Genomic DNA, 16,146 nt, shown 5'->3' with positions numbered 1-16,146 from the left:
AGACAAATTTATGTCCAGTATTTTACCATTGTTAAAGGTCACAGTAAATCTGAGTTAAACCGTTCCACTGTCACTTCTTATTGTTGAGCAGAAAATGAACTCAGTCGAGATTCAAACACTATAGCCTCATATGTGTTTGATACATAAAACTCCCTAGACACGTCCCATTACAAACAAATTCGATTGGTATGTGATGGGTGTGCTGCACAAAATAAGAATTCTACTTTTGTTGCGATGTATATGTTTTGGCTTTCCGTAAAGTCTCCGCCACATATTGATGGAAATGAAATGATTTTTCCAGTCACCGGTCATAGTTACATTCCTCCAGACCGTGTGTTTGGAAATACAGAAAGGAAAATGAAAACAATGGAAGTAATAGTAGAGCCTGAACAAGTGTATGAGATAATTTCGAGTCAGTCAACATTGAAATTGGTAGGAAGAGACTCTAGTGTTGCCGACTTCAAGACTTGTGTGAAAATTGCATTACGAAATCCAGGATCATGGCATTTTTCAATTTCAAAATGTAAGCTCATTTACATAAAGCGCGGAGTGGGAAATAAAATTCTTGTGCGTGGTGAACAAACGTACAGAAATGACTTTGGAGTGTTTAGATCTGTGTTTAAATCTGGAGTAAATGCACTTACACATCCCGAACTCATCCAACCAAAGAATTCAATCTCTTTAGAGAAAAGGAGGGATGTTGAAAAACTTCTGACTGCACATTATGGGGAAAACTGGAGAGAAATTGAGGAGCTCAAGTTCTATAAGCATGTCATTGATGAGAATACGTCGGATCAAACTGATGACATGATTCAAGAGGAACTTAATGTTCTGATGTAGACATAGAAGAGTAAAATTATTTTCAGTTTTAGAAGTGAATCTCCTTCAAATCTTCAGTTTTATTTTTGTAGCTTATCTTCTTTTGGTATTTCATAGTTTCTTTCTTCTCAAAAAATGCTTAACAAGTTTGAATTATTTTCCTGATTATAATATTCTACTTTTCTTTGTGATCAATAATTAGTTCTCATGAATGGAAAATTTGTAAATTCCTTTGATCATTAAACTGAAGAAATGTGCACGGTAGACATTTCTTTTATGAAATTGCAAACGGTATTCCAAACTAGAGAAAAAAGTAAAGTCCATAAAAGATGATTAATTGGTATGTATCACGATTAACATCGGAATGTAATATTATATATACACTGTAGAAGAGAAAATGGCTTGCAGTCGGAACCAAAAAGTGTTGCATATCGAGTCGCAACACGATAGTTTCCGCGAAACCAACATCGTCCAAACAGCTCAGTACCAAAACTCAAAAGATCCAAAATGGATATTGTCAAAACTTACATGTTCCATAGCTCATTAACAAAACTCACACGATCCATAGTTTAACCTTAAATAATTGTAATTTCTCAATAAGCAAACATAATCAGAAATGTACATAATGATTTATAGCCATTGTTCTTGCACATACTGATGTCAATATATGGGACATGCGCACGACGCATGTAAAACACGTTTTTAGTCATTTGTGAAAATTTATGTTTTTGGAGCATGTGAGTTATGCTTTTATACCATGACAAATTAGTAGAGACGCAACATTTACGAGACAGTACACAGAATTGTAGAAGCTAGCAACATTTAAAACTTTAAAAAATCACGTACGTTCGGAAATTAAAATCCGTTTCGACATATAAAAAGAGAGATATAAAGAAGGTAAGGGAGAAATATTTAAAACAGTACAACGTCGAATAACATTTAGTTTCACTGAGAAGATATCGTCGAAGCAGACGAGAGAAGAGGAAGAAGGAAAAGTATTCATCTTCATTTCCCGTAGCTCCGGTTAGTGTTACATGCAGTTAGTAAGGAATGTATTTGGACTTCTAAATATTCAAGCTTTGGAATTTGTTTGTACTCACATCTTTGTGCTGGCGAACACCTATATTGGTAACTGTTATAGACCTAGTATGATTTCACTTTATGTGAAACAACAGAATTGTAAATGTACACTTACAATACTTGTTCACAGATACAGAAATTTTGTTCCGTTCGCAACGTGGTGCTGAATTGCTCTGTTGCCACAAATTCACAAGTAAGAATGGAAGATTATTAACATTTGTTACCGGAAAAGATTACGTGAGACGTTGGATTGACACATAGTCACCAAAGGTCGTTACTGCTTGTCTACTCAACTGTCCATATTTGCTAATACCTGCGGAGAGGGGTATGAAAACAAACATGAAATTATGTACGGCAGGAGAGTACATGTCGTCTTGATTTATTTCCGATCTTGAATTTTTGAAGTACCAGTGCTGTGTGCTTCATAGTTTCATCTTCGGCTTTTCTCTATAAATTCTGTACACGACTCATTGTTGGTTTTTCTTAATCACATAGTCAAACAGCGCGTTAACTTTTATCTTCCCTATTCTTACTTCTTTGACGTTGGCAGAGCCATCTGCCTCGCCTAGACGATAGTCATTATATTTGCATCTGCAGGTATACTTTGATTTATAATAACTATCCTCCACAAGTATTACCAAATATTTTTCTCTGCGTAACACAGATATTTTGGTTATTAATTACTTATATGGGTGACTGAGAATGACACATTTCAAAAATGTCAGGTGCTTGTCACTTTCGTTTTCGGCCATATTGTATGCCCTGACAAAGCATTTCGGGGATTGAAACGAATTCTAAATAAGCAGTTTCTTCAAATTTTTCTAAAAATATATGCCTTCCAGACTAGGGTCTAGCAATGTATTAACACAGGAAAGAAGCTGCGTACGTTATACGTGTCTGTTAGGAAATATTCGTTCCCAGACATTTTCGGTTATTTCACTACGACTACAAGACGACGACTGCATGATTGCATTCAACCCTAAAATGATCATTTTGAGCATATACTGTATCGACAAGAGAGACTCCACTATTACAGCAGAGCTAAAACGATAATTAGGAAATTTATAAATGGTAAACCCACGTTCGTATAGATTTTTCTTTCCGGTTTGTTGACTCTTGTTTCCTGATGACTTGAGTAACGAATATTAAAAATCATATCGAATACAGGGTGATTCAAAAGGTTGCGCATAAACTGAAGGAGCTGACAGAGCAGTCGAAACACAACTTAGGAATAGGGGACATATGATCTTGGAAGTTATCGTGAGTAGATGAAAACTTTTGAATGTCAGTGACAATAATGACTATCAGTGCATTTGCACCTTAATTTCAGCGAAAACAGTTAACTGTTTACTCAACAATGATTTAAATTACAGAATGTGTTCAAAATGGCGATCACTATATTCAATACATGCGTAACATCCTCGTAGAAAATTCTGGTGCACTATACCAAGTACACCAGGCATCACACATACGCCATCAGACGCTGCAATTATCCTGGCGAGAAATGCTTCTTCGTCAGGAGCTGGCACCAAGTGCATAAGGCTCCTGATATGTCACGCAAAAAAAAGGTTAAGAAGCGTGAGATCAGGGGAGAGAGGTGGCCATGCAATTGGATCTGCCCTTCCGAGTCAGCGCCTAGGACGGGGCCAACGAGACATGGGGGCCCTGTAGGGTGCGTCATAGCGCCTAAAAACTACGGTCTTCGAGTTGCAGCGACTGTTTCCGGCAGGGAGCCAGTTACTATTTAAGACCAGATTAATACCTCGTAGCTGCGCATGTAAATACAGTCAAGCTCTCTTTGTGGTAAGGTCTTATGGGACCAAACTGCTGGGGTCATCGGTCCCTAAGCTTATGAACTACTCAGTCTAACTTAAACTAACTTACGCTAAGGATAGGTAGCCCACGATTAGTTCCAGGGGACCACGCGAAACCGAACAGCCAGCCGGATGGAGTCATTTGGGTGCGACTGGGATCAGCACATCTCGATCTTGGCCGCTTTCGGCCTTGTAGATACTTCTAGACAATGGATGCGCTGCTTTTCATACAAGCAGTTTCTCAGTTGGCCTCATAAAACTGAGTGCTCCCTATTCCAGCCCTCCAACCACGCTATAATACCTGACACTCCCTTGAGTTAAACCCGGGTCAATCACCTTGCACTGTGACCGATCTGCACGGAGGTGGATTAGATGAAACAGCAACAGTGTTTTCCTCCAAAATTTATTCCAGCAAGGAAATTTTGCTTAATACAACTTATATGGCCAGAAATAGTTTTCTTTTGTTTCAATGCAACTCGCAGACACTAAAGTTTTTCGCGTATTCTTCCAGGTACTCGATGACAAGGGAAATGGCACTGCAGATTATTGTGGATACAATAATGGATAATTCGATTATTGTAAGCACAACAGGAATGCTTTCCAGAGAACTCTTCGAATATCGAGTTTCGAGAGAACAAGGACACGAAAAGGATTTTTTGACAGTGGGATCCATGGGCCATGCCTCTACAATCGCCCTAGGAATCGCGTTGCAGAAGCCAAGTAGACAGGTAATGCTTTCATTATTGCTTTTAATTTTAATTTAAACACTTCATTTGTTGAAATTTTCGATTTAATTCTTCTTTGGGTCATCCTGCAGGCCTAAGTACAATTTAGAAGCTATGAAAAAATAAAAGATTGTTACGATGATTTCTAAAATCCTTTTGTTTGATATATTTCCTTAGTAGGTCAGAAAATATTTTTTACTATTACTTCGTTGATTTTTTAACAGCAGATCTTAGGTTAATTTCTAGATAGAGAACTATTTACTAGTGTGTAAATGTTAACTACACTCACGACTGTGATGAGTGAAATATGATTCAGTCGTGTTCGCTTTGACGTGCTTACTCAGATATTGTTGAAAGGGACTATGTTCTTCGAGAATTTAATAGATTTCATAATTCATCGGATCCAGAGGCCTTATATGCCAAACTGTAATTATTAACGATTATTTGTATGGTAGTAATTTAGATCTGCTGATGTAATTGAGTGGAACCTATCACGAGAGGTTTCGCTTCAGTGTGCAGTAATCAGCCGTCTTCCGAAGTGGTTAGTTTAAACATGATGTACCTCTTCCTCAGTAGCTTAATTTTGCTGATAAAATTTTTCATCTGTTATGTGAATAGATCGTATTGAGTATGAATTTATAATACTTCATTTGGTCTGGTTAAGTGATTGATGACTTCGTGAAATATTTGAAAACGGGGTCTCCTGACAGAGACGTCAGCACATTCACTCACAAAGAAGTGTTACAGAGGGCGATAAACCAATATCCGCCACCCATTTCCGCCACAGTGCAGTTCGCCGAAGGCAAAACCCTAGACTGTATGGATCGTAAGCTACGAAGAACCATATAAGAGCACCAAGTCCGTCACCTACACCATCAGTAAATAAAATCCAGTATGAATCCAGAATCAAAGCCCACGTCCAACTACCGTACGGTGCACAATTTGTGAGTGATGAATACGCAGCACAGATAAAAACAATAGTACAGTGTGTTAGCTGTGGGTCGCGTTACGCCACTGTCGTGAGATCTGCGATACGCGCAGCCTCAGTACCAAGCGGATTTCTCTTGCCTCCGCGAGAAACTTGTTGCACAAGCTCCCCGTCTAGGATACTATTTCCAGTTTTACATCCTCACGTGGCCAGGATATTAGACAGGGTGCTGCATATAATGAGACGTCAAATGCAATGGACCATATCGATATTTTCTTTACGAAGGTCGCTTCGCATGCGCACTGTACACCTTCTAACAGAAATTTTATTTATTGTGCTCGATATAATGATGTCTCGCTGCAGGACAATCACTTCAGGTATTTTTAATAGACAATGAATACATAGCATATGAGAATGGATCTGCCATTGAACTAAGTAATGGTCATTCAGTAAGACAGTATGATCATCAGGTTTTAGCTCGTCGCTCCTATTATCTACAAAATAAAGCGAGCGGATGCATCCTTCGTGCTCATTACGGATAAACCACGACACAGTACCGATACATCCAAGCTAAAGTTGCAATATCAGTTATCAGTATTTATAAGCAACTAGAGTACGTCTACTGTTCAACGTAGAACAGAGTGCTAAAGTATTCCTTCTCATAGAAAGGGATGTTAGAACTTGACGTCTAGATTACTAAAAAGGAATCAAACATTTGGAACGGTAAAGGATGGAGAATCAAATCTACTGTGGTTCAAAAAATGGTTGAAATGGCTCTGAGCACTGTAGGACTTAACATCTGAGATCATCAGTCCCCTAGAACTTAGAACTACTTAAACCTAACTAACCTAAGGACATCACACACATCCATGCCAGAGGCAGGATTCGAACCTGCGACCGTAGCGGTCGCGCGGTTCCAGACTGAAGCACCTAGAACCGCTCGGCCACTCAGGCCGGCCTCTACTGTGGTCTTGTTCAAAAAGCCACCCCATCATTCGCCACTAGTGATTTACGGAAACCACGGAAAATATAAATGACGATGGTCGCAGGGGATATGAACTCCTCTCCTCCCGAATATGAGTCCAGTGTCTCATTCATGGCGAAAATTCATTCGCTCGACTCTTTGTTTGCGACAAAGTTACAGATGGTTAATATGGATTCCGAAGGCACCGATGGTGTAAAACTCAGGCTGCTCTATTCGCTTACGAGATCCAGCAGGCTGTAAATAGCGGAGCCGAGTATGACGCTGTGTATACTTCGGGAAAGCCTTCGATACATTTCTGTATTGTAGCCCAGTGAACAAAATAAGTTCTTACGGAATATCGGAACAGGTATGAGAATGGACTGAATGTTTCCTCAGAACCCATTACGTCGTTCTTAAAGGGGATACACGGTAAGAGCGAAAGTATCGTTCAGTGTACATCATGGGAGTGTGATAGCATCGTTACTGCAAACGGCCTAATAGATAACATTAATAGCTCTCTAAGACTGTTTGCAGACAATGCAGTGGTATGTATATTGGGAGGTCATATTTGTAGGAAGTCTTGATAATATGTTGGACACTTGAAGAAGGTCAGTGCCTAGTGCGAAGTTTGGCAGCGGATCCTCAACATAAATAAGTGTGCTGTTATGCATATACGAGGCGTGTTTTTTTAAGTAAGTACCGTTTTGAAATTAAGAAAAGACGTGCAAAGATATCTCAATAATTTTATTTTTACATTAAAGCGTGTACCTTAATCTACGCACTGACGCCGTTACAAGCCTATTCTTCCTTGTTTACGTTGTGTACTGAGTGTTTAAGATGCCTCCGATAATCGTGAGTCCCGCCGACTGTGAAGTACGGGCTGTTATAAGATTTCTTAGTGTTAAAGGCCTAAAAGCGATCGATATTCATCGTGAGATCTGTGCAGTTTACGGAGAAAACATTATGAGTGATGGAATGGTAAGAAAGTGGGTGAGAGCATTTAAAGATGGCCGCACAAATGTGCATGATGAACAACGGAGTGGGCGTCCTTCGGTCGTTATTGAAAGTTTGGTGCAGGAAGTGGACAATAAGGTGAGAGAAAACAGACGCTTTACGGTGTCCTCCTTGTGGGATGACTTTCCTAATGTTTCCCGTGCGCACGTTGGGTGCCGAAAATGTTGACGTATGTGCACAAAACAAGACGTTTAGACAGTGCATTGACTTTCCTTGAGCGGTACCACAACGACGGTGATGATTTCTTAAGCCAAATTGTTAACGGGCGATGAAACATGGGTGGCCTACGTCACACCAGAATCAAAGCAACAGTCCGTGGAAGTTGAGCAAGGGCATCGTTTTGCCGCAAGACAATGCCCGTTCGCATGTGGTGAATCAGACCAAAGATCTCGTCACATCTTTACGATGGGAAACTCTAGATCATTCTCTGTACAGCCCCGATCTTGCGCCCAGTGACCACCATCTGTTCCTGTACTTGAAGAAACACCTGGGCGGTCAGCGTCTTCAAGACGATGACTAACAAAGTCAAAACAGTGGTGATGCAGTGGTTAACAAGTCAGGCGGCAGACTTCTATGAGGAGGGCATTCAAAAACTGGTACAACGTTTTGACAAGTGCCTCAATATTGACGGAAATTATGTAGAAAAGTAGATTAAGGTATAGGCTTTCATGTAAAAATAAAATTATTGAGATATCTTAACATGTCTTTTTTAATTTCAAAACGCCTCGTAAGTAGACGAAAGGGTTCGCTATCGCTCGCCTACACGATCGTACATCAATCACTGGAATTAATCACAACTGTCAAACATCTAGAATTATCTGTTTCAAGTGATTTACGTGGAACAGCCACATAAATCTAGCAGTGGAGAAGGGAGATGTCAGACAGACGTATCGCAAGAATCTGAAAAAGCGTAATTCAGTAACGAAGATGATAACTGGGAAACCCTCGTTGGAACAGTTCTTGTGTATAGTAAGCATGTCTGAGTCCTTTTCCAACGGGAGACATAGAGAAAATTAAAATAATAGATGTGCGATTCGTTATGGGGTTGTTTAGTGAGAATGACAGTATCACAGAAATGCTCAACCACCTCCAATGGTATACGCTAAAAAGAAAAAAAGGCAGTTTTACACGCAGAGCTATACTCTAAATGTTCTGAGAGTCCTCACTGATAATTAAAAAAAATATATTACTGCCTACAGCTTATACCTCGGGTAAGGATCAAGAGGTCAAAATTAGAGAAATTCTGGCGAATACAGATGGTAACGACCATACTCCCCCTGTAACATTCACGCATGAGACAGGATGGATGGAAATGATTCTTGTACATCATTTATCCCTCCGCTACGCATCCTGTGGTAACTTGAAGAGTGCAAATTTAGATCGTCAAACGGTGAAGGATTTTTTTTTTCTGTTTGACCTGCAAATAGTTCAGACATGCTGTCGCTGGGTATCCTGAAATGCGAGTTGTAGACATCACTAGCCTAATGTGTGTCAGATACATCAACTTATCCATTCCAATGATCAGTTTATTTTGCCTTTTAAGTATTAAGGAACCTTTTTTGAGTCTGACGCCTACTCTTGGTAACTTGTGATCATCTCGTCCCTCCCAAATGAGGTTCAGTCCAACCGTACCTCGAGACGCTGACTGTGAGTAATGATATCATTGTATTTGTGTAGTTGTTTTAGTTTGGGTGTGCACAGGACCCCCCAGCACTGTTAGTTCCAGCACGCGACTATTTCAAGCAATGCTCGAGAGGCCTGAGTGCTGTCTGATCCCTGCATTAATGTGCCAGGACCATCATCGATTTCTGTATAGGCTGGGAGGTTATTAATACCTAATATAAACAGTACAAGTCCCCGGAGTACTTCCTTGTGACCTTATTGTCGTAACAACAGGTAAGCCGCGCGGTCTGGGGGTCTTGTCACGGTCCGCGCGGCTCCCCCCGTCAGAGGTTAGAGTCCTCCCTCGGGCAAGGGTGTGTGTGTTATCCTTAGCGTAAGTTAGATTAATTAGTGCGTAAGCTTACAGACCGGTGACCTCCGCAGTTTGGTCCCATAAGACCTTACCACAAATTTCCAATTTCCAACAACAGGCAATGCAAACAGTTTTCCCTAAATGCTCTATATTGAGATTTGGGGTCTTGAAATATACAGTGCACTTGGGAATCCAACACTGTTTAGTTTGTGAATAAGGATGCTGTGTCAAATATAATAAATACTGTCTCTGTTTCCTGAATACGATTTGTTGCAAACTGCTTTTGTCAAAAATCACCGTTTGTATCTGGAACAGGAGCTTTGTTGTAGGCAATTTGTGTAAAACCCCATGTGATTTTCTGTTAGGATTCGTCTAATATTTTCGCAGGTTTCTGAGGTAAAATGCCTTGGACCTTCTAGTTAATTGTAATGTGTAAGTACTTAGTCAAATGAGTCTTCCAGCACGAATGGTTCTGAAAATGCAGTGACCATTAGTTTTGCCATCTCAGTATATAGACATCGTAAAAATGCAGTCACTTTGGATTCTGCTTTAAAAAAGTAAAGTCGTGTAGCGTTGCTGGCTGAGAGACCTTGAAGGGCAGGCTCAGCCTCCTAATTGGAAGGGTTTTTCCGTCATTCACTCACAATGGCACCTTTCCTACACGAATGGTGAGAGTTGTGTGTTTAAGTGTATCTGATAAATGTTGGTGTGTTTAGTCTGGTGTCGTGTTTGTGACGGATGACGGTGAGAGAAGGGAAAGAGTGAAATCATATACCGGCACATAGCCCACTCCTCACGAATAGCACCAAGAGACCCTCGAGCTTAATATCCCCATTCGACAGACGGACCACTATCAACGGTGTCATATGCCCTCACTTCAAGAGACACTACGAAGAGGTTTGGAATTTGATCTACGGCGCTGGCGCAAAGCCTGGTGAACAAGAACCTTGCACCACCACCCTTCTTCCCCTTTGCCATAAAGGCAAAGGGAAAGCAGCCAACAAGAACGTGGCGTACCCAGGATGTTATCCATCCAAGTTCTGGCCGTGCCCGACGTTGCGTAACTTCGGTGATCTGACGAGAACCCGTGTATTCAACGAGGCAAACCATTGTCTTGTTTTCTGGAGAACCGACAAGATGATATATACAAGCCACAGCGGGAGGTACATAGTTCTGTGAGTTTTGTTAATCCTATGTGTTTGTATCTTTCCCCACATTACTCTCTACAGTAAGTGACTTTCTGATTGTGTAGTGGGTATGTAATGGGCTGCCAGTTGCTTTAGAGGCCCATCGTCTTGAGTAGTATCCTTGAGAGTTTATGGTGTTTACAACTCAAACAAAATGTTCAAATGTGTGTGAAATCTTATGGAACTTAACTGCTAAGGTCATCAGTCACTAAGCTTACACACTACTTAACCTAAATTATCCTAAGGACAAACACACACACCCATGCCCGAGGGAGGACTCGAACCTCCGCCGGGACCAGCCGCATAGTACAACTCAAACGGCATCGACTATAGCGTCTTGGTATGCATCTGTATGCCATGCATTTCGTCGTTTCATCACTTCCTAGTATATGGCGTGTCTGTTCGTCTACAAGAGTCTGACTTGAAATAGTTTTCAACTGATACTGGTAGTCATTGTGAGACTCTTTTAAGAGGCTAACCTATCCATAGTAGTATGTAGTTCTTCTGCATTTGCATGACTATTCTGCAGTTCACATTTAACGTGCCTAGCAGAGGGTATTCTGAATCACCTTCAAGCTATTTATCTACCGTTCCACTCTTTAACAGCGCCTGGGGAAAATGAACAGCCGCGCGGGATTAGCCGAGCGGTCATGGTACACAGCCAAACATCTTGGACTTACATACTAACTAATTTTTGGAGGGCCGATCTGCCCCATAAAAAAAAAAGCCGGCACGGTAGCTCAGCGTGCTTGGTCAGAGGGTTAGCTACCCTCTGTAATAAAAAACTGAGTGAACAGATCAACAAAGAACCTGAACGGCTGTTATCGGACGTCCGCTACGAACAAATTCATCGACCAATATAGTGCAAAAATGAGAAAGAAAAAAAAAATCGGTCTAAGGCGCTACCGTCATGGACTGTGCGGCTGATCCCGGCGAAGGTTCGAGTCCTCCCTCGGGCATGGGTGTGTGTGTTTGTCCTTAGGATAATTTAGGTTAAGTAGTGTGTAAGCTTAGGGACTGATGACCTTAGCAGTTAAGTCCCACAAGATTTCACACACATTTGAACAATTTTTTTTTAAATGAACACGTAAACCTTTCTGTACGAGCTCTAATTTCATTTATTTTATTATGATGACCATTTCTCCCTATCTAGCTGGAAGGCAATAAACTATTTTTACATTCAATTCGCTTATCATGTCCATGACGTTCACTCCCCTGTTACGCGATTAAAAAAAAAAAACGAGCTGCCCTTCTTTGGACTTCTTTTTATATCCATAGTCAATCCTGTCTGGTAAGAATCCCATACCGCACAACAATACTCTAGCAGAGGACGGACAAGTGCAGTGTGGGTAGTCTCTTTAGTAGGCCTGTTGCATCTTCTAAGTGTTCTCCTAATAAAACGCAGTCTTTGGTTTGCCTTCCCCGCGACATTATCTGTGGGATCGTTCCAATTTAAGTTTCTCGTAATTGTAATGCCTAGGTATTTAGTTACATTGACAGCCTTAGATTTACGTGATTTATGGTGTAACCGACATTTAACGGATTTTTCTCGTTCTCATGGTGATGACTTTCCCGTATTCACAGACAGTTACCACTTTTCGTACCGCACAGATATTGTCTCCAAGTCATTTTGAAATTGGTTTTGATCTTCTGATGAGTTTACTAGACGGTAAATGACACCATCTTGTGTAAAAAATCTAATAGGGCTGCTCTGATTGTCTCCTAAATCGGATATATAGGGAAACGCCAGATATCACTTCCGTTTTGCGCGAAGATTTTCCGTCGACTGATATGTAAGGAAATCACGTATTCAGTCACACAACTGAAGCGATACTCCATAGGCACGCAATTTGATTAAAAGTCTCTTGTGAAGTACGGTGTCAAAAACCTTCCGGAAATCTAGAAACATGGAATCAGTTGGAGATCCCCTGTTAATACCACTCATTACTTCGTGAGAATGAAGAGCTAGCTGTCTTTTACAAGAAAGATATTTTCTGAATCCGTACTGACTTACCTCCGAGGTAATTCATAATGTTCTAACATAGTATATGTTCCAAAATCCTACTGCAAATAGACGTCAGTGATATGTGTCTGTAATTCAACGGATTACTCCTATTTCCTTTTTTGAGTATTGGTATGAGTTATGCCGCTTTCTAGTTTTTTGGTATACATCTTTCGTCGTGTGAGCGATTGTATATGACTGCTAAGTATGGGGCTATTGAGCCCGCCCGGCTAGCCGCTCGGTTTATCGCGCTGCTTCCTGAGCGGGAAGGCATGCTGGTCCCCGGCACGAATCCGCCCGGTGGAATTAGTGTCGAGGTCCGATGTGCCGGCCAGCCTGTGGATGGTTTTTAAGGCGGTTTTCCATCTGCCTCGGCGAATGCGGGCTGATTCCCCTTATTCTGCCTCAGTTACACTATGTCGGCGATTGCTATGCAAACACTGTCTCCACGTACGCCTACACTATAATTACTCTACCACGGAAACATTTGGATTACACTCGTCTGGTATGAGAGGTCAAGCAAATTTTTGTCTGCTTTTTTTATTTTTTAATAGATTTATTTTGCATTTGCTTTTGGTGGATTTCGATGATGCGGTAGTCAGTCTCGTTACAGCGAACATTCCGCCACTTATCACCGCATCCCTCATAATGCTCCGTACTTGCTCAGGATTATTTGTTGCTAAGAGGTCAAGCATGTTTTTGCAACCATTTAGCCGGCCGGAGTGGCCGTGCGGTTCTGGGCGCTACTGTTTGGAGCCAAGCGACCGTTACGGTCGCAGGTTCGAATCCTGCCTCGGGCATGGATGTGTGTGATGTCCTTAGGTTAGTTAGGTTTAATTAGTTCTAAGTTCTAGGCGACTGATGACCTCAGAAGTTAAGTCGCATAGTGCTCAGAGCCATTTGAACCATTTTGCAACCATTTACACTTCGATTGGGCTTCTGAACTAACTGCTAAAAAATAAATTTCGGGGAAAGCATTTTAGTACAGTTTCTGACCATGTTTTATACCTACCAGCTGCTTTGAACAACTTCAATTGTATGGGGGGGGGGGGGGGGGGGGGGAGGGGGTACCAATTTATATTATACTCAAGTTTTTTAACTGTTCAGCAACTGAATCATCTGGGTCGGGGTGTCCGTAAAAGGAATCAATTATTAATATATTCCGGTTGACAAGTATAACTCTAACCATACCAACACCTCAACTTTGCTACTTCTAACCACAACAAACCCGGCGCCACCAACAGTATTTAAACTATCTTTTCTGACCCCAGTTAGATCTTTTTTTAACATTTCGGCTGAATTTATCTCCAGCTTTAGCCAGCTTTCGTTACCCGTAACCATTTGAGCTTCAGTGCTTTCTATTAGCGCTTGGAGCTCTGGTTCTTTCCCGACACGGCTACGACAATTTACAGTTGAACCACTGATGGTTGCTATGTCTACCCTCTTCCTCTGCTTGTCCTGCACTCTTTGAAACTGGGGCCCTTTCTAGTCTTTCCCGACAGCCTCTAACCTTTTTAAAAGAAAAAAAAACGCCCACTCCACACTACTCGTGTAGATACTACATGTGTGTAGTAGACTCCTGACAGACTAAGCTGAACCCGAAACCCCGCCACGCTATGGCATAAGTCGAAAAATCTGCGATCTACGTGGTCACAGAATCGTCTAAGCCTCCAATTCAGAGTCTTTGACTCAACTCTGAACCAAAGGTCCGCAATTGGTCGTGTCGACGATACTACAGATGGTGAGCTCTGCCTTCATCTCACAAGCAAGACTTGCACTCTTTACCACTTCAGATAGCCGCCTGAAAACAGACAGAATCTCTTACGATCAAAAGCGACACACATCATTAGTATCGACATGAGCCAACACCTGCAGTTGGCTGCACTCTGTGCTCTTCGTGGCACCTGCAAGCACTCGTTCCGCATCTGAATGGACACCTCCCAGTATCCACACAGAGTGCTCACTGGATTTCTTCCCCTCCTTAGCAGCCATATATCTAAGAGGACACATTATGCGTCTGACATTGGAGCTCTCAGTAACTAGTAATGCCACCCTCTGTGGCTGCCCAGATCCTGTGGGCCAGAGACTTCCTCTGGAATGGGTACTCAAATGCATCTGGTTCAGGGTCTTTCTTTACAGGTGTACTGCTGATAATGTTACACATTTTGTTTACAGGTTTACTGTAGACGGTGTTATGTATTTTGTGTTTTAACTGAGGTATTTTTCCAAAATGGTTCAAATGACTCTAAGCACTATGAGACTTAGCATCTGAGGTCATCAGTCCCCTAGACTTAGAACTACTTAAACCTTACTAACCTAAGGACATCACACACATCCATGCCCGAGGCAGGATTCGAACCTGCGACTGTAGCAGCCACGTGGTTCCAGACTGAAGTGCCTAGAACCACTCAGCCACAGCGGCCAGCAGGTATTTTTCGCTCATGTTTCAAGTGATGTTAGTGATATTCTTGAACGTGTTTTCAGACAGAAGTATTCTGTGATTTTTATGATGTATTGATCTACCACATGTCAGACGGTATGGTCTTCCTGTAAAAGCTTCTTCCTGGTGTTAACTGGTACAGCTGTCTCAACAGTCAAGATTTTGATAGGAATTAATCACGACAGAGTTGAAGAGAAATTTTCTTCTGCAAGATAAAGTAGTACAAGCGATACTAGAATGACTGACAGGGACAGGAGGTCCTTAAAGAGGGTTATCATTTCAGATAAGAAGACTGCTGCCACCAAAGTGACTGTGGGACTTAATAAGTGTGTATAGAACATGATTTCAATTAAAACAGTGCAATGGAAACTGTTAAGGCAAATCATCCATGGAAAAGATTCTTCTGGCCAACATCTTGCAAACATAATGAATGCAAAGAAAAGAATTCAATGTTGCAAGGGACATTAAACGTTACTACTAATGAAAATAAGCAATGTAATTGGATGAGACTGTACTGTTCCCTGCCATAGGATGTTTTTACAGGCAGAGGGGCCCAAACTCACAGCTTTACTTCCACCAGTACCTCATCTCATACACTCCAAATTTCATATAATTTCTCCTTTGGAACTAGTGGGATTAGCACTCCTGGAAGAAAGGATATTGCAGAGATATAGCTTTGTCATAGCCTAGTGGGTGACTCCAGAAAAAAGTTTTCACTATGCAGTGGACTGTGTTGATACACAACTTCCCCGTCAAGTTTCACTGAAGAACTTCTGCAAAATTTGGGAGGTAGGGGAAGAGGTATGGGCAGAAGTAAAGCTGTGAGGATTGCTTGTGAGTCATGCGTGGGTAGCTTAGTTGGTAGACCACCTGCTTGCAAAAGGCAAAGGTCCCGGGTTTGTGTCTCAGTCCAGCACATAGTTTTAATCTGCCAGTAAGTGTCATATTAGTGCACACTTCACTGCAGAGAAAAAATTGATCCTGAAAAAAGCCCCCAGGCCATGGCTAAGCCATGTCTCTTCAATATCCTTTCTTCCATGAGTGCTAGTCCTGCAAGATTCACAGGAGAACTGTGGAGCTTGGAAGGCAGGATACGAGGTACTGTGGAAGTAAAGCTGTGAGTATGGATTGTGAGTCATTCTTGGATAGCTCAGTTGGTAGAGAACTTGCCCACAAAAGGCTAAGCTCCTGGGCTCAA

The 16,146-nt window shown here is 41.5% G+C and overlaps 1 protein-coding gene across 1 annotated transcript in view; it reads left to right on the top strand.

Moving 5' to 3' along the window:
* Nucleotides 1-16,146, top strand: part of LOC124722931 (phosphonopyruvate decarboxylase-like) — a 107,306-nt gene that overhangs the window by 44,119 nt on the left and 47,041 nt on the right. Inside the window, exon 7 of the mRNA XM_047248092.1 lies at nt 4,225-4,441. Within this exon, the coding sequence (XP_047104048.1) occupies nt 4,225-4,441 (217 nt within the window). The remainder of the gene's footprint in view (nt 1-4,224; nt 4,442-16,146) is intronic.

This window comes from Schistocerca piceifrons, chromosome X, assembly GCF_021461385.2.
Source record: "Schistocerca piceifrons isolate TAMUIC-IGC-003096 chromosome X, iqSchPice1.1, whole genome shotgun sequence".
NCBI lineage: Eukaryota > Metazoa > Arthropoda > Insecta > Orthoptera > Acrididae > Schistocerca > Schistocerca piceifrons.
Note: the sequence above shows the minus strand (reverse complement) of the source record. Positions and strands in the feature narration are given on the sequence as shown.